A 22,789-nucleotide genomic window follows, 5' to 3' on the forward strand; every position below is an offset into this window, starting at 1 on the left:
CAAAAATGTAAATGTTTGTTACAATAGTGCATTAATGCTTATGGATAGTATAAAATAAGTGTGATTTAAAAAAATACTTTATTGCTCTGTGTCATTGACATATTAATGTCAAAAGGAATACATATTAATGTACAGTGGAAAATAGTCCTAAAAATTATTCCTTTAATTATTTTGCTGTGTAACTTTCCCACCCATTTTCTTTGTGTTATATAGTATGTTGTATGCATACGTGTGCACATATATGCATCTGTTTCATGCACATGAAAGAAGTTCTGAAAATTTAGCATGTGAAGACAAGGAAAGTGGGGCAAAAACTGATATAAAACTTTCTAGTTTTTATATATCAGGTTTTTTCAAAATCATTCACAAATTTTTAAAAATTAGCACTTTAAAATATTTTTGCAAATCTTATTTTTTTATAATGTGTTTCTGATCCATGCTAGGTTTTTCATTTTCTTATATTTGTAGAGCTAAGCATAAGGATAGGGCCAGCCTTCTTTTGAAATCTGAGGTCCTTATTCCCCTAATAGTACAATCCTGATGAATAAGAGACAAGTGGCCTAGTTTAAATCACTGCCAATTTTAGGATATAATAATACAGAATAACCTAAGTAAGAAAATTCTAACATGCTTTCTTCATTATATTTAGAACCTGTCACTATGGACAAAGTTCATTACTGTGAAAGATTCATTGAACTTATGATTGATCTAGAGGTAAGAAGTGTGATATGCTAAGGCCACTCAACTGCTTAATGTGTTATCATTAAGGAGGCTAAGGTTATGCATATGACTATAAATGAAATATTTTTTTCACCTCAAACTGGTTTTAGTTTAATGTACATATTTCAAGGGTCTCATAGAGAAGAAAGTCAAAGCAGTTGATCCTTGAAATTTTCAGATGGCTGCTGTTTATAGGAAAACCATTATTTAGTATAGTTGTTAAATATGAGCTCAGCAATGGCAGTTTATTTTCTGTCACATTTTAATACCTCTTTATAGAGTTCTCAATAGTGGCTGAAATCATGTATTTGTGGCCATTTCTCTAAAACCTAACTTTGAAAAATTTGCCTAATATTGTTGATGAAGAACGATATAGCTGCTATTGTCAACTTTTTCTCATTAAGATTCTTAGAAAATTTCATATTATTAGGTAAAAGATTTTGGTGAAAAATTCAGATACAGAGTTGGTGTACTTCAGATTGACTTTATTTCCTTTCCATCTTTAATGAAGCAAATTGAAAGAAAATCCTTTTCGTTTGTCCCTTATCTGGAAAGGTGGGGTAGTTTCTCAGCCTGAGCATCAGAGTATTAGACTAGTAGTCATTCATGAGATCTTCATTCGCTTTCTAGCTCTGCCCCTAACTAATTTATAACCTCTGGGGACCTCAATAACTTCACCCATAAAATGGGAGTGTTTGATTAGATTAGTGGTTTTCACACTGGCAGTTCCGTTGCATTGCCTTGCTAACTGTCATAGGGGGTGTGGGAGGTGGAAACCAAAACAGGAGTCTCCATTCAGGGTTCCGCACTCCGATTTTTTTCAAAGCAGCTTCATTTGTTTAACTTTATACAGTGGGATTTCATATAGGATTTTATTTGGGGGGGGGGGGAATCAAAAATCTGTACTTTTTGGGAAATATTAGCACCAAGTTTATTTACAACATGGACCTTGCTTTGTGAATGATGTCTTTGGGTGACTGGAGGGGACTTTGAATGTGATTAACACTTTCAAGTTAAATATCAATAATTTCACCTCCAGCTACAGGAAACCTGCAGACTTACAGCTGTGGTATTTATTTCTTCTAGGCCCTACTCCCCACAAGGCGCTGGTTTAATACCATCCTGGACGACTCCCACCTTCTGGTTCACTGCTACCTTTCCAACCTTGTTCATAGGGAGGAGGATGGCCATCTCTTTTCCCAGGTGAGCATTGACGTATCTGAGCATACTTAACTGTTCTTACTTCTGAATTGACCTTTTTTCTGCCGTGAAACTGGGAGTACCAGAGCATTACACAGAGTAATTTTGCTTTATATTGAATTGAATAATGAAGATTTCTTATTAGTCATTTTTAAGTAAAATCAAGTCTTAATGTACAAAATGAATGCATTCCTGTATAGGTGGCCTCTAGAACTGACATACTATAACTTTTTCCAGTCACGTGATTTTATTATGATTTTACCAAATTGTGTGTGATGTAGTCCCACATGACCACTGTGGAATGTAACAGATGATGAGCATTAATTTCAAGTAAACTATGCCCTAACACTACGACCCTCCTTCCATGAGATGATGCTGACGGGCAGTTGAGAGTGTGGACCTGTATACGCTTTGTTTGCTAACTTGGATAGCATGATGAAAGTTAGCATTTTCATTTCCTGTAATGTCATCCAGAAGAAAAATCTTCTAACAAACTTCCAACACTTGTCTTTTGATGAGATCATAGTTAGAGATACAATTTTTATGTGTTTACATATTATAAGTCTTTTATCTTGTGTCTGTGAACACTCCTTTTTCTTTCTCGTTCTCTTATTAAATCCCAGTGATTTAATTCATATATTAAAATCCTACTATCTGCTCTACCATAGGTTAGAATTAAGGATAATAAAGAGTTGGGGCAGCCGGAACCGGTTTGGCTCAATGGATAGAGCGTCGGCTTGGGGACTGAAGGGTCCCGGGTTCGATTCCGGTCAAGGGCATGTACCTTGGTTGCGGGCATATCCCCAGTAGGGGGTGTGCAAGAGGCAGCTGATCGATGACTCTCTCTCATCGATGTTTCTAACTCTCTATCTCTCTCCCTTCCTCTCTGTACAAAATCAATAAAATATATTTAAAAAAAAAAAAAAAAAGAGTTGGGGCAAAGGCAGCCAATGAACTGTGCTGATGCTGCCGCGGCAGGGGAAGCAGGCCTCCCCGAGCAGCGGGAACTGAGCCAAAGCACAGCCTGGTGGCCGTGGAGACGGAGGAGAGGAGTGGATCAGTGAGCCTTCCCCACCTTGCTGTTTTCCTTCATGGAAGCAGCATATAGAGAAGAAATTCTTCAGTCGTGAATTCCAAAACCCTCATTCAGAAAATTCTCAGTGGCCAAAGTAAAAGACCTCAGGAGTTTCTTCTAGTGCCGCGGTTGGCAAACTGCAGCTTGTGAGCCACATACGGCTCTTTGGCTCCTTGAGTGTGGCTCTTCCACAAAATACCACGGCTTGGGCGAGTCTAGAAGAAGTGGCGTTAGAAGAAGTTTAAGTTTAAAAAATTTGGCTCTCAAAAGAAATTTGAATCGTTGTACTGTTGATATTTGGCTCTGTTGACTATTGAGTTTGCCGACCACTGCCCTAGTGGTATCTCTACTAATAAAAGCCTAGGTGGCCCTTATACGCAACATTGTCACAAGATGGCTGCCACAAAGATGGCCAACACAGGACAGTTACAAGCACAGTGAAGGCGGGGCCCGGCAGCCACATGGAGGAGGCGGGTTGTGGCAGGGGAGGGCAGTTGGGAGTGATCATACCAGCCGGGGAGGGCAGTTGGGGGTGATCGGGCCGGCAAGGGAGAGGTTAGGGGGCGATCAGGCTGGCAGGCAGAAGTAGTTAAGAGGCCGATCAGGCAGGTTAGGAGCCAGCGGTCCCAAGTTGTGAGAGGGATGTCCTATCACCGGTTTAGGCCCAATCCCCGGCAGTTGGACATCCCCAAGGGGTCCTGGATTGGAGAGGTACAGGCTGGGCTGAGGGGACTCTTCCCCCCCCTTTGTGCACGAATCTCATTCACTGAGCCTCTAGTAGTTCTATAAATTTGCAGTCATGTAGATTGATTTCTCCCCCCCCCCCCAATTGAAATGATTGGCTTTGATTAGCTCATTAATGTCTCTTATTATTGGAGTTGGAACCTAAGTTCTCTGTATAAGTAGACCATGTATATGAAATAGACTTAAATTATTCACATACTACCTACTCTCACATAAATAAAACACACTTGGGTATGTTCTGAAATGTTTGTTATACTATTTACAAAATAAAAATTTTCAGCACCTTTAAGAAGGTAAGTGGACTTGTTTATTAGTTCTAATAATCAGTGTCTGTTGATGTTTTCTTGCTCTTATGTTCACACAGTTTATTAATTTAAATATATCCTTTCAGCTTTTGGACATGCTTAAGTTCTATACTGGTTTCGAGATTAATGACCAGACTGGAAATGCTCTGACAGAGAACGAGATGACTACCATTCATTATGATAGAATCACTTCTCTACAGGTAATTGAAATGCATGGTAACCTTTGCTTCTGCTCCGTAGCGTTAGGCCATGAGTAATTTGTGGTTTTAATAGTACTAATAGAATAGGTATTAATTGAACACTGTTTTCATTTTGAATTTAGAGCTCATGGGAAAAAAAATGGCTTGCTTTCATAGGCTTCATCCTGATTCTCAAAAATAACAGTTACTGGGCCAATGTAGTGCATTTAAATATCAGTTGTATTTTATGAAAGGAGATATTTCAAAGGAGATATGACATAGTAGTATTAACAGTTTGTACATTTTTTTTAACTATAATTTTTTATTAAAAAATTTTTAAGTCTTACCCAAGGATATGTTTATATGTTTTTACTGACTGGATAGAGGGAGAGGGAGAAAGAGAGAGAGAGAGAGAGAGAGAGAGAGAGAGAGAGAGAGAGAGAGAGAGAGATATTGATTGATTCATTGGTTGCCTCCCACAGTTGCCCCTACCAGGAATTGTACCTGCAACCCCGTATGTGCCCTGACTGGGAATGAATCTCGCCACCTTTTGGTCTATAGGATGACCCTCTAACCAACTGAGCAACACTGGCCAGGGCAACATTTTGTACATTTTAAAGATAAGCACAGGTAATGAAATTTACCAATATAGCTCAGATGTGAAAAAAATATCTTTGTGTTCTATTAATGCTAAAGAAACTTTTGTTTGTCAATTTAAAGTAATTCAGTTCTTTCTGTTATAAAAAGTCATTTTTGGGATAAAGATTCAAACTTAAGTTCAACTGTCTCTCATAATCACTTCCACTCTCTCTCACAGTGTCTCTGCTCTCCCTCTTCTTTCCCAGTCGGCACTGGGGCGCACAGAGACATTAGGATAGCCTCATTGTTTGCAAGATCGGCACACTGTCCCCGCTCAGACTTTCCTGCTTTTCTCAGAGCGTTATTGTTTTTGTCCTTGCGCCTCTGCCCTTGAAGTGACCCTGGCTGGTGCGGCTTGTGGTCTGTGTTCCTGGCACAGGCGATGCATGATGATTGCTCTCAAGGAGCTTGGCTGTCTTCCTGCTGATGAGGACCAGCTTTGTTCTCGATGGTGCTAGAACTCTTCCTGAGAGGTGACTCCCATTCATTTCCTAGCTTAGCTCACACTTCAGGTTTGGATTGCAGGCTCATTTGCCATTGCCTGTATTAATCTCATGGCAAGCTCATCCATAACCTTGGCAACTTTCTGCATGATCCACTATGGGGTACATGAAAACTTCTGGGTCTTCTGTGTGCCACATGGGCATTAAGGAAGACTGGGGATGTTATCTCTTTCTCTATCAAATCAGCATAATGCCACTATTTCTGTTTTCTTCCAGCTTACCCCATGTTAGTTGGGGTGGTACCCTGCAAGGGCCTCTGTTTCTGGGGTTCTAATGTAAAGCAGGGCATAAACTCACTATACTAGATACTAGTACTTTTGGCCTCAAGCTATCTCTTCAGTGGAAATTTTCCTTAAAAATTAAAACTCTCTTTTAGTTTTGTCAAAGCCATTTCTTGATAATAATGTTTTCTTTTTCTTCCCTCATGTCAATGAAGCTGGCTTTCCTATATATTCAGAGGGCAAGTTTAGAAATAAAAAAAAATTGAACATTGACTCGTTATTTTTGCAATTCTGCTAGAACTTTTCTAGCTTTCCCCTAGTGTATTGACTGCTCTGGCTAAATAAGGCAGAAGTCACATAAGAGAAGCATTTAAAAGAGAAGTGCATAAGTGTATTTTAAATGTTTTTATTATAGAGTACATGAGTTGTAGTTGTATTAATTGTAATTGTATTAATAGGTGGACATTAATTATTCATTTTTTTGTGTGTTTGCTGTTCTTTTCTAGAGAGCTGCTTTTGCACATTTCCCTGAACTCTATGATTTTGCCCTCTCAAATGTGGCAGAAGTAGATTCTCGGGGCTCCTTGGTCAAGTTATTTGGACCTCTTAGGTAAGGTAACATGAAAGGAAACCTGAATTTTAATTTTTTCTTTTGTAATACTTAGGTAATGTTACTTGCTACCCTATTTATTGACAAGCAGAACTAGCTAGTGCTTCTCTCTAGCATGTGGTATCTTTAAGTTACATATATATAATTATCCGACTTTTTCTGTTTTTTGGAAAATTTATATTTTTCATAACATAACAGTTTCCTAGATTTTAAAGTTTTTTTTTTTCTTTTTAAATAAATATATTTTATTGATTTTTTACAGAGAGGAAGGGAAAGGGATAAAGAGTTAGAAACATTGATCAGTTGCCTCCTGCACACCCCCTCTGGGGATGTGCCTGCAACCAAGGTACATGTCCTTGACCAGAATCAAACCCGGGATCCTTCAGTCCGCAGGCTGACCTTCTATCCACTGAGCCAAATCAGTCAGGGCTAAATTTTTCTTATAATAGTCATAAACAATATACAACAGAAACCAAAAATGTTCATCATACACTAGTTTCCCCTTTTCCACCACTTCACTTTTTTTGTGGATAAAAACAGAAACATTCAATGGAAAATTCCAGAAATAAGTCATCAGTTTCAAATTGCACACTGTCCCACTTCATCCTGCCTGGGACATGAATCATCCCTTTCCCAGTGTATCCTTGCTATATACCTATTAGTCTCCTTAGTTGCCATCTTGATAGCCACATTAACTTTTATAGTGTTGAGGTGCTTGTATTTCATTGTTATTTTAATTAATAATGGTCCCAAAATACAAGAGTAGTGATGTCAACAATTCGAATATGCCAAAGAGAAGCCGTAAATTGCTTCCTTAGTTTAATAAGAAAGTGTTTGCTAAAGTTGCTAAGATTTATGATAAGAATGAATATTTAACCTTGAAATTGTGAATCTTGAAACTAAAGAAGGAAAAAGGAATTCATGCTTGTTTTGCACACTACAGACTATAAAAATGATGGTCACAGTACATTATAAATCCTTAGTTAAGATGAAAAAAGTCTTAAGTTTGTGGGTAGGGGAAACAAACAGAAAACATGTTCTAATTGCTGTGCCAGAAAGCATTGAGCCTATACAAAGACTTCTGCCAAGGATCCCATGAAATGAGTGATACCAGGGTATTTACTGAAAGTAAGGGATGGCCAGATAGATTCAGGAACAGGCTTAGACTGATATAAAAATTTCTGGAGAGGCTGCATTTGATGATGAAGAAGCCATTATTCAAGTCTGAATAATCATCATTTGTCAATTCTTTCAAATAAGCATCTTATACAAAATGTGGACCTCCCTTTCTGTCACAGAATTAAAAAAAAAACCAACAGATACTCAGGGGTCCAAGGTTAATTACTGCTTCATCAAGGACATTCTTAAAACTGGGGTTTTGTGGTTTTAAAACTGTGTATGGCATGCAGAATGCTATAACTACTTATAATACCAGTTGGTGCCACTGCCTTGATCTGGTTAGCAGTTTTGACCACCATTGCTTTGCACTTTCACTGTATATGTAAAGACAGTGAAAACTATTGCTTTAGTATTAATATAAAAAAGTGTTGTCATTATAGATTTCCTGAAAGAATTTCAGGGACCACAACAGATTTTCAGAAAACATTTTGAGAACTCTGTATTAGGGGCTTATCTTTTCCTGCTGATATTTTATATTTGCTACTCAGGTTGTAGGACTATATTTTCTAGGTAAAACTTTTTAAACAATCTATACAATTACATATTTAGAAGTGAAGTAAGTTAAAACATTCTGATTTGAATCTTCTCTATTCTGTAGTTCAAATACACTCCACCAGGTGGCGTCATACCTCTGCTTGTTACCAACTCTTCCTAAAACTGAAGACACAACTTTTGATAAAGAATTTCTTCTAGAATTGCTGGTAAATACATATTAATGTTCTTCAAACTTAGCACGTGGTTTTCCCTACCTGTTTGAATCACTCTTAAAAACGTAGAGTACATAGTCTTTTTGGGCTAAAGACTCTTTGGAAATTATGTTATCATTTAGTTTTATGTGATTTTTTTTCTCATCTCTTGAATTTTTTTCAAATTTTTAAAAAATCTCTTAAAATTGCTTTATGGCATGGATTTATTCCATACAAATACATATGAGTAACTCTTATGTCAGGCACGGGAGTTGGGTACTGTGGATCCATAGATAGCTGACACCGTTCCTGCCTGTAAGTTACTAGTACACACTCTTATTTAATATATCTAGTACCTTGAATATGAAGACCTACCTTTATCACTAGGAAATTCAGGAATGTTTAGAAATAAAGTTATCACTAACTTAGTGGTTTAAGAATTCTAAGGATTTCTCAGTCATTTTGGGAAATGAGAGCTTTAACTCTTAAACTAATTCTTTTTTTAAATAAACTTTTATTCATGCAACTTTAGGTTCATAGAAAAATTAAGGGGAAGGGACAAATCTTATTTTTAATTTTAATAAAATATTTCATAAAATGGATGAGTATTTAACCATACTCCCATTATAACATTTAAGTTGCTGTGTTTACTATTACAAATAACGATACAATCCTAGTACATGCCTCTTTGTGCCCATATGTGGACATTTAGGAGAAGTACCGAGAAGTGAAGTAAATTGACTGAATCATGTGCTGCTTATTTAAAAGATAAAAGATGCAGTCATGTTATCCTCCAAAAGTTATGTATCCCCACCAATAGTGTATTAAAGTATTTCTCTTTTGGCTCTTATCAATATTGACTATTACATGTTATCCCAATTTTTGCCAGGCTCAAAAAAATAATAATTTTTTTTCATTTGTTTTATATTTTCTTTTTATACTTATACAAACATGCACTGTGGATGTATATATATGTTTTTTACACACATGGAACCATAATGGGCATGTGGTTTTGTGACTTATATACTTATATTGTATACTTTTAATGTAGTGTACAAAATAGAGTCCCTTACTGTAGAAAGAAAGATGATATGCTAGTTTTTGAGGTAGTAACAAGAAACTTTTTGTAGCAGGTGTTTTTTAAGCCTGGTGACAGGTGTGTAAGTGCCATTTGGAGAGAAATCCTTGGCAAGGGTTTTAACTTAAATTCATGTATGGGAAACACTCTTTTTTTAAATTAAAAAAAATTATTGATATTATTCTATAACCATCAAAAATACTTTTTATTGACATATTACTTGCATGAAATGTGTGCCCTGGGTAACCATCTTCGCTTTCTTTTTTACAAATCACTTTTCATTGTCTCTGACTACAAGTGCTTTCTGAAAGTTCCTTATTGTGTTTCCTGACAATTTGACATCTTCTCTTGTAAGTCAGGTTTTAAAATGAGGATTTTTCTAGGAACCTTTCTATTAGAAAATAGTTCTAAGTATAGAGTGGATTCTATGCCTTTTAAGGTTTTATAGCTAAGATTTCATCCTTAAAATTTAAATAGTTATTCCAAAAGAAAACAATGTTTAAAATTTATAGTGCTTTAGCATTATCTTTCATTTTTCCTTCTATAAAGGATTTCCTTAGACTTCGGATTCTTCTAATATCTAAATTATGATTAAAAAGTTGAAATGTGCATATTATTTAGGTGATATCACACTTTGTCATCTTTCCTAAAATAATGCTACCTCTACTGATGAGAATGTGACACATTTTCAAATATATCATCTTAGCATATGTTAATTAGGCAACAAATTTAATTCAGTATTTGAGATAAATCACCCTAATATCAACAATGGAAGGGTACATAGAGTTCATCAAGTCCACTTCTCTCATATTATAAATTATACTGAGACCAGCTTATTACAAAACTTGCCCAGATTGTTTAGCAAGTCAGTATTAGAGTGAAAACTGTGGTCTAGGATTTGGGGCTTCCATTTTATTCGGGCATAAACCAATGCTGAGTGCTATGGTTTTTAAAGTCTTGGTATGTGCCAGGCACTTTGAAACTATTTTATAGTAGTCCATTCATTTTCATAAGAAACCTGCGAGGTGACTGACACTTTATCTTTTTCAGTGAAAAGAAAACTAAGATCAGGGAGGTTGGGGTACTTTGCCATAGCATAAGAAGAGGTACTGAGAGTTGAACTCATATCTGTCTGATTCTCAAAGACCATCAGGATTGTTACTTCTGCATCGTTGATTTCTTGGGAGAGGTGGGGTGATTCAAAGGGGAATAAAATACCTTGTTAAGTGCTACAGTAACTGCACAACATGAGACTTCTCAGTATATACGTTGGGTGAATTTTTCCAAGAATTATTTTGATTAAAAAAAGATGCTTCTAACTTCTCCCCGAACCTGTTCTTTCAGGTATCTCGTCATGAACGTCGAATTTCTCAGATTCAGCAGTTGAACCAGATGCCTTTGTATCCAACTGAGAAAATCATATGGGATGAAAATATTGTCCCGACTGAGTACTATTCAGGGGAAGGTATGATAAAGAATTACAGAATCCAAATGTAGCATGAAACTTAATATAGAAATATGTAAATGAAAATACCCCTACGTACTATTACATTAGGATAATTTTATGTACCCTCACAGTCAACTTTAGAAGCTAGAAACTATTCAGTATTTTGAATGTTTTGCTTGAAGGATTTAAATTTTTTTTTTTTTTTTTTTTTTAATATATATTTTATTGATTTTGTACAGAGAGGAAGGGAGAGAGAGAGTTAGAAACATCGATGAGAGAGAGTCATCGATCAGCTGCCTCTTGCACACCCCCTACTGGGGATATGCCCGCAACCAAGGTACATGCCCTTGACCGGAATCGAACCCGGGTCCCTTCAGTCCCCAAGCCGACGCTCTATCCATTGAGCCACACCGGTTTCGGCTTGAAGGATTTAAATTTTAACTCAAGCCGAGCTGCAGCTGCAAAGTCCTCCGTGAACCGTGTGTGTGTGTGTGTGTGTGTGTGTGTGTGTGTGTGTGCGCGCGCGCGCGCGCGCGCGCGTGTTTGTGTTCCTGTGAAATATGACCATAAAGCAATAAAATTGTGTTTTAAGGAGACCCAAGACTACAGGAGGTACAGTCACCATAATATTTAGTAGTGCTTTTTTAGAGGCTCTTTTGAATTCCTTATAGAGCCAGGTAATGACCACCATGAAAACATATTGTCATTTGTTAATATTTAATCTTAGTTTTGATTCAAAATGGTACCACCTGGTTTGTTCACTTACCTGTTTTAACAGATCGCTTCTAAATGCTTTTGATCATCCTCTAAGAATGAGGATTCACCACAATTGAGTATATGCCATAGTGCATTCTCATACATTTTGAAAGTGTATTTCAAAAATTTTGAGGAAATCTTCTGAACAGCAGTATTAGAAGTAATGTGGCTGTTTTAAAGACATTGCTATTGGTACATTTATTTAAGAGAAAAACTTCAGAGTCACATCCTGAGACATGACTCCAGTAAGCCCAATGTGCTAAAACTGTGCTAGACTTCAGAATAGGCAATCTTCATATCTCTTAATGCATTATTTTCTAATTTTTCTTATTTGTTCATACTAAAAGCATTAATGATCATATACGTATGACATCTAACTTTTGACTAATCAGTCCCTAAAAGCCAAATAATACTTAAGAATATTTTGTCTTTTTAATAAAAAGTTTATGTGCCCTTAAAAATATAAACAGGCTTATAGTTAGCTTTTGGTACTAGTCAATGATGCTAGTCTGAGTTTAAGACATATTTTTATTAGTATAAAATATTACTTTTCTTTCATTCCCATGGTTAATTTAAATAGAAAGGAATACTTTTCAGAATTTAAGTTTTTATACATTTCATAGAATGAGATTAGTTACCAAATAGTTGGACTTCAATACAGCTGTTTTCAGAACCTTGGCTACGTGTTGCTGTTATTCACTGACCATGGATGGGGCTGAACTGCGGGGCCCAATACCTGGTGCTGTGAACTAAGCGAGACAAAAGCTCTAACTGCACCATTAGCGAGGTGCTCCTATATCCCAAGAAGAGAAAATAAGTGTAAAATTGGGGCAGATATAAAAAACACAGTGTAAGAATTGTAAAGAAAGTCTTTGTAAACCTTCACCATTTTAAAGTCTTCTTATCCTATATAATAGAAGGCTAATAGGCAAATCGACCGGAATGACTGGTCACTATGATGTGCACTGACTACCAGGGGGCAGGTGCTCAATACAGGAACTGCCCTTGGTGGTCAGTGTGCTCTGTGGGAGTGATACTCAGCCAGAAGCTAGGCTCAAGGCTGGCGAGCGCAGCGGCAGTGGCGGGAGCCTCTTCCGCCTCCACAGCAGCGCTAAGGACATCCTACTGCTGGCTTAGGTCCGCTCCCCATGGGCTTCAGCCCACAGTCAGACATCCCCCGAGAGGGTGTAGGCTGGACTGAGGAACACCCCTCTCCCTGGAGTGCATGAATTTCATGTACCAGACCTCTAGTTACAAATTAAACACTAAATATAGAACTTTACTAATTATCATAAGGGAGACACCATGAAACCCATGTAGCCATCTTGTCAGTTATCCCAGAACCCTTCCTTTCTAGTCATGGCCTCCTCCTCAATTTGAATGTGACTGTTTATCTCTTGGCTTTTATAGCCATCATTATCTTGCATTTTTAAAAGTTTTATCACCCAGTTGTATATCCCTAGACACTAAAGTCAGTCCTGTACATTTAAAAAACGTCTTTTACTTTGTAGGTACCCCCTATATCTATCCCATGGAAACCTGTATAGTTTTACATAGTCTGGATTTTTCTAAGTGACTATCAGCATGTCCCCTGCTCTTTATTTTTCTTGCAAATTTGCAACTGGATTGGCAGAGCTCAGTCAGGCTGAGGTTCTCTTTCTTTGGCAAGATTCTTGGTGTTGGTGTGTTTATTTTCATTGGGAGGCATAAATGTCTGATTGTCTCTCTTTTTGTCATATTAGTAGCCATTGCTGCTTAATAGCTAAATTTGTTAATTTGGTGATCATTGTAAAATGGTGACATTTTAATTGTCTTTTCTTTTTAATAAAAGTATGTTGTTGAAGGAGATGCTTTCTCTCAGCCTCTGACCTGAAAGCAGTTGAATTAGATTTCAAGTCAGAGTTTACTAACATAAACAATATGAAATTTTTATACATCAATGTTTCTTGCTTTTAAGTGTTATTGCTTTGGTAAGGATAGATAGGGATGATGAAAATATGATTTGCCAGTAAAATACGTTTTAGGTTCTTTTTCTTTTAAACTTTTGATATTGTTGCTGAGTGCTTGGTCATTTATTATCCAGGGGAAGTACTGGTAAGTGAGGATAATGGAAAGAATATTGTTTATTAATACAGTCAGAGAAGGGAAGTACCTTGAGGGATAATGTACAATCTAGGCCTTACCCTTAAAGTCCAGCAAGAAGGCAAAGGTTCAGAAGAGCAGAGTGGTGATCATTGGAGATAGATTTATACAACTTTTTTTTTTTTAATAATTAAAAAAAATACATTTTATTGATTTTTTACAGAGAGGAAGAGAGAGGGATAGAGAGTTAGAAACACTGATGAGAGAGAATCATTGATCAGCTGCCTCTTGCACACCCCCTACTGGGGATGTACCCGCAACCATGGTACATGCCCTTGACCACCGGAATCGAACCCAGGATCTTTTGGTCCACAGGCTGACACTATTCACTGAGCCAAACCGGTTTCAGCATATACTCATTTAGTCTTCTTGGTAATTTTGTCTGGGACTAATTTTATGGTAGCATTATTTTAAGATTTGCCAAGTGTAAATTAGGTGATTAAGGAAGAATTTTTAAACTACTCAAGACTGTATTCAAGTATCTTCAGATACTAGTTAGTTAGAAGGGCTATTCGGATATGAATCATTGATATGCAGATTACATGTATTAATTAAATTCATTTAAAAAATATATTTTTATTGATTTTAGAGAGGAAGGGAGAGGGAGAGAGAGATAGAAACATCAATGATGAGAGAGAATCATTGATCGGCTGCCTCCTGCATGTCCCCTACTAGGGATCAAGCCTGCAACCCAGGCATGTACCCTTGACTGGAATTTAACCCAGGACTCTTCAGTCCACAGGCCAACATTCTATCCTCTGAGCCAAACCAACTAGGGGTAAAATTCATCTTTTATTTTCAATTCTTAATATATAGCATTTGTTAACTTGGCTTCACTTATGTGTGGAAGTAGAAATAAGATCTTATTAAATATGCTATATTTTAGACATTAAATTAGATTCTTACCAAATTTGTGATGCCTTTTTTATAGAGAAAGCAGATATCTGATTAAAAAAATAATTCAAATATGGTTGTTATATTCTTTTCAGGTTGTCTTGCTCTTCCCAAGCTGAATTTGCAGTTTTTGACTCTTCATGATTACCTCCTAAGGAACTTCAATCTCTTCCGCTTAGAATCAACATATGAAATTAGGCAGGACATCGAGGACAGTGTCAGCAGAATGAAGCCTTGGTGAGTTAATTGGTTCCACTTGGAATGAAGCGATGCAAGCAGTGACTGACATACTTCTGTCAGAAAGCTCATAATGTATTTAGAAATAATATACCTGGCACCAAGATGCCTTCCAAAACAGGAGATACTCTTTGAGAAATTCTTTAATGTGAATGTATATCAAAAGTGCCAAAATATAAAATCTTGGTATGTGGGATGGGACTGGGGATAAGGGAAGAGAGGTCATTATCCTTGGGAGGGGGTGGGGCAGGGAAAGAGAGAAATGTAGAGAGGAGTAGGTAGGGCACTAGTAGAAGAGGAAAGGGTATGGGCTGGCCAGTAGGCCTGTACAAAGGCAGGATAGTTTAGTCCTGGCACCACTAGTCTCAGTCAGCCTATGGTAGAAGGTGGAAGGTGAGAGTGTGGCTGAACATCGCACAGAGGGGAATATTGGAAAGTCTTCCCTGGGCCTCCAAGCCATTGATTGCCTTGAAGAGACTAAATCATCAGCATTTACTCTTTGGGCCAGTTGAGTAGGTCTTGTTATTTGAGAAACTCTTTTGCTTGGACTCAGCTTCCCACCTGCTAACTCATTCCTTTAGCTAAGAAAAGATTTTCATTCTACTTATTACAGGCAGCTCTACATTATATTTGTGAAGGTTAGTTTTGCTTTTTAGACATGACTGACTTGGGTAATTGCCCTTGGTCACTATTCCATTCTAAGTGTGAAATTGATGGAGACGAATTGTATATCACAAGTGACTATCGATATAAACAAGTAAAATAATTCTCTAAAATGAATTTTTGTTACATAAAGTTACGCCATGCATACATACACAATTATGCTATATTCTTTATGGAAACAACATATTTTGAGTGTGAGCTGATTTCAGGTATTTTTCTAGGCTTCTCCCCTTACTAATTATAGAGAACTGCATGGACACTGTGATTATGATCTATTTTTTCCCCTTCATATTTTATTTCATACACAGTTCTATGTTTTAATTAATTATTATGTGAATAGTTATTCTGGGTGAGACTGCAAAACACAACATAAAGTATTTTTGTCTTAATAATCAGTTGAGTCAGGAGGCAGGCTAGCACTGTGAAGTTTGTATACCCACTGGCTGATGGTCCCTGCCCACAGCTTTGCTGAAATTGCTGCCCATTGTTTGAGCCCTGGGAGTGCTTGATCAGAAAGCTTCCTTAGAATTTATGGTTACCTTACATTTACATGCTCAGATTCTAGACTTAATTTTGGCCATTTTGCCAAGTAGGAATTTAATAACTAGCAGTTCATCAAATACAGGTCACTCATATTTTACTTAAATACCAAATAAAGCAATAATAACACTTATAATTCTTGTTTATTAATAAAGGGGTTTTTTTTTTTTAAGTTACATTTTCTGCTGGGGAGAAGAAAATGTCACTTTTTGTAGTTAACTGGTGATAATACATTTTTCTAAATTTTCATTCCTAATTGCCCATGATAGAAAACTTAGAAACAGTAAGATCTAAAAAAGGGCATGTCCAATGTATCCTGAAGTCAGAAAAGTAGCAGCGGCACTTTTCTGCATTACGTGGTTCTAGTGATCATGTTTTCAGGCTGATGAAACTATTGCACAGGTAAGAGAGGATGTGTTTATGAAAGGCCGGAACCTGCACTTCTTAATGCTTCACGTTACAGGTTGATTTTATAGGGAGGGGCAAAGAATTAGGGAAAATTGCTTGCCTAGAGGTGGGAATAAGAATTAACTGCAACTGGACAAGAGGAATCTTTTTTAATATGATGGAAATGTTCCAAAGCTGGATTTGTGGGGATGGATGCACAGCTTTACAAATTAATGAAATTATTGAATTGTACATTTACAATGAATGAATTTTATGCTACTAACCTGTACCATAGTAAAGTTGAAAAAATGGGGGCAGAGATAGAAAGTTATTACAGAGGGTTAGGCACAAGGTAATGTCTTTCAGTCCCAGTATGAACCAAGTCATCGGATTGGAAAATTTTTATTTTTAATTAGTTTTACTCTTTGATGTCATGAAGTTCTATAATTTTTGTTATGATACAAAGCCTTTACTTAGGGTGTAGTTTCTGTGTAATTGTGGCTTTTTTTTTGGCAGTACTTTTAAATTTTTGAGTATTGCTACAGTTTTTATATTGCAGATTTCCCAAATACACTATTTAATGTAAAAGTTAAAGCACTACTTAGACTAATATAAAAAGGAAGAATGAGAGTTTGGATGTTAGTGGCTCTAGTTATTACTGCTAGCTTGATTATTTGTCCCCCCAGTCCATGGTAGCATCTTTTAAATGATTTAAGTATTATACCCTAAAGAAGTCATTTGCATAGATATTTTATTTGTTTGCTTGTTTTTAATATTTTAAATCCTAGCTTGTTTATAATGTTTTTGAAACAGCTTATAGAAAAGCTTAGGGTACATAAGGTAAAATTAAATAGTTGAGACTATTTTATGAAGAAAAAAGGATAAGAATATAAGATAAAACTAAATTTGCTGGATTATTTAATTCTTTGACAAAATAGTTCAACTATTATGTACATAGAGTTACTTACTTACCTTGGGGGGGGGGAGATCTTCCTCTATATTCTGGATCATGTTTGCCTCTTTCATCCTACCTTGTATACTCCCGAAATATTGAGACTTACTTTTTTTTTTTTTTAAGTGTAGAAATAAGAGTTACTTATGTTAGGGTTTAAACACTAGCTAAACATGTATTCTTACCAGTTTTACTTGTCCAAAAGTTATATTTTGTTTGAGTAATCATGCACTTCCTTGCTTTTTAGGCAGTCTGAATATGGCGGTGTAGTGTTTGGTGGCTGGGCACGAATGGCTCAGCCCATTGTGGCTTTCACTGTGGTTGAGGTTGCCAAACCCAACATAGGTGAAAACTGGCCAACCCGAGTTCGGGCGGATGTCACCATCAATCTCAACGTCAGAGATCACATCAAAGATGAATGGGAAGGTAATCTTGCATTTGAAAAAGTAGTTATCTTTTTAGTTTATTATACTAGAGGCCCAGCGCACAAAAATTGTGCAGTGGGCAGCGGGAAGGGGTGTCCCTCAGCCCAGCCTGCATCCTCCCACAGTCCGGGAGTCCTGTAGTCAGTTGCCCCAAAGAGTAGGCCCTGCCCACCAGGCTGGGGCTCCATGATGAATCGCCTCCACAGAGGGAGGCCCCACCCACCCACCGCAGCTGGTTAGCCTGGACCTCCCTCTTTGGGGCGATAGTGCAGCCTCGATTAATAGATCGCCACATTGGCTGATGGCCTGGGCATCCTTCACAGGGCGATCATGCAATTGGTTGCGCCCTGCAGAGGGAGGCCCCGCCCACCCACTGCAGCCTGCCTGTCTATGGCCTGGGCCTTCCTCTGCAGGGCGATCAGGGAGCAACGGCCTGGCTCCCAACCAATCACATTGCACCCACCTTGGCTGGCCTGGCGCCATTGGGTGTCAGCGTGGTTGTCCGGATGGTTGTTTCACTGTTCGGCTGTTTGGTTGGTTTGCATATTATGCTTTTATTATTATAGATAGACTTTCACTTAGAAATCAGTAAAGCACTTTTATTAAATGTTACCCTTCTAAATTCATGAAGTTTAATCCTTAAAATTTGATTTAAAGAATGGCAGTTGTCTTTATAATTATCATTAGTAAAAAATACCAAAGATCATGTAGGAATGATTAAATACCTTACTACGTACTTAAATAAAAGCATAAAATAGTATTCATATCAAAGTGTTTTTAAAATTGCAGTTAGCAGAGCTGAAAGTATTTTAAATCTTAAATTTAGTAAGGTAATGTTTATGAATTTGTAGGATCAATATAGAAAGTAAAAATATTAGTGTTCACTAAAGAAAGGGGAAACGCAGTCCGAGCAAGTAAAGAAAGTTGATATTTTTAAAAGATAAAAAGTGAAGAGAATAGGGATGCATACCATTTATGGAAAATAAAGATATAAAATCAAAAACTAGACAAACTCAAAAGGAACTTTAGGGGGATATACAAAACAATTCAGAAAGAAATAATAATAGTTTATTTCCACCAAAGGGAAGAACTCAAATAGAGAGTCAGTGAAATTCTATGTACTCAACGGTAAATAAATAAGAATTGCAGTTATATTCAATGAATTCTTGTTTTGTTTTGTTTTCTTTGCCAGGCAAGATTTGAGGGATGGGAGTTCCACAGTTAATTTTATTTAGGGATAGATATGTTGAGAGTTACTACATAAGATGGGGTTAAAGCAGTGCTAACATCTGTGCCTGAAATGTCGCATGAGCTGAGTTTTAATTGGCACTTATCTTTTTCTCGCAGCTGTCTGTGAGAGCTCTCGCTGCCTTGTTGTGAGACATAGTAGCTGGTATGCTTTATCTCCTTTCACCTTCTTGGCATGCCAGAAGGAAAGGGATAGTCCCTTAATGGTTTACTTTTCAAAAACTGTTGCTGTCGACATAGCTGTTTATAACCACAAGGACTGCATGATATATTTATCACATTAATTCTGAAGGAATCCAGTAAAGAAGCTGGCCAACTGTTTGACAAATGGCCACTGTAGTGGATATCATTTGTGACAGATTTTGCAACTTCACTTTCCTTCAAAAGAGTACTAATCTGATGCTGTACACATCTAGAATAACGTGCACCTTTATTATTTCTGAATCTTGAGGAAGGCATGAAGTTGCAGGAGAAGGCCTTATACTTATTACCCCTTTGAGCTTAAGGAGGTATTAAAATAAACGGGTTTATGATAGGTAATAAACGGCCAAAGTGTTTTCTGGGAGGCCAGAGCCAAACTTCACACCCAGTATTGATCACAAAGAGAATATCCTACGTAGTAGAAAATTGAGGCAAAAAATTAGAGGGAGGTTCTATAAATAGTAATGAATATTATCCCAGTGAATACAGAATAGTTTTGAAGAATTTAAGGTAAATACTATAAAACATTCTTCTTGTCTCTATAAGAATGTGTGAATTTCAGGCCCTTATCTTCTCCATCCCTCATTTAAAATTAAGGAAACAAAATTAAGGAAATTGAAATACCGGATTCTGCTAGAAAAGGCACATTTACAGATAGAATGAATGCAGATGTTTGAAAGGAGAGAAGTAGTTGAGCTCATTTTAATAAAGGTATTTTTGATGTGGATCTTTAATGTTCCACAATAAAATTATCTGCCTTAGGAGGGAATGGGCACTCATCCCTTCTTGATACCAAAAGGCGACTTTGGTAGAGACTAATTACCTCTCCAGGCCACTTCTTTGGCTCAAAAACTTGGACATTTTAACGAGTCGTCCAGATCAGAAATCATACAGGCAATACAAATCACAGAACAGTTCCTTTAGTTCTCATTGCTTCTCCTGCTTCTTTGTAGAGAATTTGTTGAGAAATAAAGTCATTATTATGAATTGCGAGTTATTATTTCTAACACACTTGAATCCCAGTTTATATTGAAATAAACCAGAATGGTCTCAGCACTGTTAGCTACACACATTGCTGGTTTGATTTAATTGTGTGTCTTGTTACCAAGGTTATGAGCTAGCAGACTGCTTAAATTTGCATTTATGCCATTTACTGGCTAACAAAATCAAATCAGAAAAGAAATAAAGATAAAGTGGGATGATACTATGTGCTGTGTGATCAAATTTTATGTCCCTGTCTACCCCTGTCTAGCTTTAATAGAGTAGGGAATCCAATTGAATTATAATTTGGTCAGATAACTGAAAAGCCATGGACTTTGGCACAAGTCTCCTATTTCTTGACATTCACTTACAAAAATTTTCCATATTTGCCAACTGAAACAATATACATTTGTCTATATTTTAAGGTGTGTCTGTAAATGATGCTGTTGTGCCTTGATGAATTATTTTTGAGTTGACCTTTTTTGTTGAAATACATTTATACTGTGGTTGGAATGACTGATGGATAGTTAAACTGATGTTATGAACCTGCTGAATATGATAGAAATGGATTATATGCTAACCATATTTCTGGCTACTTATTAAGAATGTTAAGAATAAGAATGAAGGAGAGGATCCAGTTTTGGAGCAGTAGCCAGACGTGGAGGGTTTATTTAGTAATATCTTCATGGTATAAAGGTTCAGATTTTAATATACAGGAATTTTCATTTGATTACTACTATGAAACATTGAATATTAGATGTTATAGGAAAGCCCATAATTGTATTACAGTACAAATATAATTTTGACCACCTCTCATATTTTAAATATATTTTTATATTTCTGTTTCAAAGCTTAAGAAATTGCTAACAAAAGACTAAAAACAATGACATTCTGATAAATGAAAATGTCTTTATGTTTTACCAGGTCTTCGTAAGCATGATGTATGCTTTTTAATTACTGTGCGTCCCACAAAACCGTATGGTACCAAGTTTGACCGGAGGAGACCTTTTATTGAGCAGGTTGGCCTGGTTTATGTCCGAGGCTGTGAAATCCAGGGCATGTTGGATGATAAAGGACGTGTCATTGAAGATGGTATGGTGCTCTATGCTTTTGAAAAAGCGTGTGTACATAATGATAGATTCCTTTGCCTTCTTTTCCTTTTTGGGTCTTAGGTGATCTCTTAGTTTTTTTTATATACTAAATTGATATAGGATTACCTATAAGACATGTGTAGAGTACCGACCATTTAGTTTTAGAAATAAATAATATGGTTTCTAAACTGTTAGATACTGGAAATGACAGGATCTTTTGAAATCATCTTTATTTAAAACTTCGTTTTATATTAATTTATAAGATTGCTTTTATAAAACCTCTTAAAGTTAGTTGTTCAATTATATATTTGTCTAATTTCTTCTTCTTAAGTTTTACTGATTTGATTCATTAAAGGAGTGTTTCTCAATTGGGAATAGCATTACCCTGCAATTTGAAATGTGGGGTAGTATTTATGTTGTCAGATGTCTAGTGTAGGAGTAGGAGTTGGTGAGTTATTGGTATTTTCTGGTTGGGGGCCAGGGATGCTAAGCATGTAAACAGAACTATCATGTAGAAGGAACTGTCTTGCCTGGAATGCCAGCATTACCCCATTTAGAAATGTTGCCTTACAAGGCTAGTCAGCTCTTTGAGTTCTTATCTTATCACTGATTGTTGTTTTTTTTTAAATTCTTACATTGTTCTGATGTTTTTGGTGATACTTACTATTAAATTATAACTGCATCCATGCCCAGTGCTTATTTTATAATTTGTTTATTAAACTTCTCCTAGAACTTCAATTAGCTTTTATTGCCTTTGATTTCAAGATTGCAACATTGCTAAAGTGCTGATAATTAGGTCGCTTTTATCACTAGAATAAAAGAAAAATAGAAGGGAATGGAGGATGCTTGGGATAAACATAAAGCTATATGATGGAACCAGAGTTGAAGGTCTAAGAAAGAAACAGCCTCTAAGCTTTCAGCTATTAGTATATGAAACTTTCTTTCATACTAATGATTTTATGTATGGAATGTGGAAGAAAGAAAAGAGTGATCAGCCATGCCTTACTATTTGTAAGGCAGTAGTAGGAGTTCTGAGTGACTGACAAAAGTCAACTTCTTTGACTTCCAAAGCTCCGATTTTAGTTGAGGTAATAGTCTATTGCAATTCTTGGCATTGCCTCATAAACATTACATGACTACTCTGGGAAGAAATAGTAAGAATTTTGAGAAAGGAGAAACTTTACAGCTTTTTGAAATTTGTGAGATTTGAAATGGATGAGTGGAAAGCATTCTACTCGGGGAGATGGCTGGAGTAAAGTATGGACAGTTTACTCATTTCTAGAAAAGGAATACTAACTTATTTTGATGTTTGGAAAGTAGATATTGTTAAAAGTATTTCACTTAACAAACTTTTTCAAATGTTTAGGACCCGAACCCAGACCCAATCTTAGAGGAGAGTCAAGGACATTTAGGGTGTTTTTGGATCCAAACCAGTATCAACAAGATATGACTAATACCATACAAAATGGAGCAGAAGATGTGTATGAAACTTTCAATATAATAATGAGAAGAAAACCAAAAGAGAATAACTTTAAGGTAATTTTGGGGCTTTAAAACCAAAAATGCTGCATAATTTGAAAAACTTTAAGACAAATAATAGATACTAGGTTTAAATGACTTAAGAAAATTATCATCACTGCTTTTTGATTCTAAGCAGTTCTCTTAGATTAAATATAGAAACTTAAG

The 22,789-nt window shown here is 36.5% G+C and overlaps 1 protein-coding gene across 1 annotated transcript in view; it reads left to right on the forward strand.

Annotated features, from left to right (window-relative positions):
- AQR (aquarius intron-binding spliceosomal factor) overlaps positions 1-22,789 on the forward strand; it is a 94,162-nt gene that overhangs the window by 31,562 nt on the left and 39,811 nt on the right. Inside the window, exons 10-19 of the mRNA XM_084895360.1 lie at positions 650-714; positions 1,807-1,923; positions 4,131-4,244; positions 6,093-6,196; positions 7,974-8,076; positions 10,484-10,604; positions 14,474-14,615; positions 17,405-17,583; positions 20,937-21,104; positions 22,470-22,639. Of these exons, the coding sequence (XP_084751486.1) occupies positions 650-714; positions 1,807-1,923; positions 4,131-4,244; positions 6,093-6,196; positions 7,974-8,076; positions 10,484-10,604; positions 14,474-14,615; positions 17,405-17,583; positions 20,937-21,104; positions 22,470-22,639 (1,283 nt within the window). The remainder of the gene's footprint in view (positions 1-649; positions 715-1,806; positions 1,924-4,130; positions 4,245-6,092; positions 6,197-7,973; positions 8,077-10,483; positions 10,605-14,473; positions 14,616-17,404; positions 17,584-20,936; positions 21,105-22,469; positions 22,640-22,789) is intronic.

Source organism: Pipistrellus hanaki (assembly GCF_964339955.1).
Source record: "Pipistrellus hanaki genome assembly, chromosome: 1".
NCBI lineage: Eukaryota > Metazoa > Chordata > Mammalia > Chiroptera > Vespertilionidae > Pipistrellus > Pipistrellus hanaki.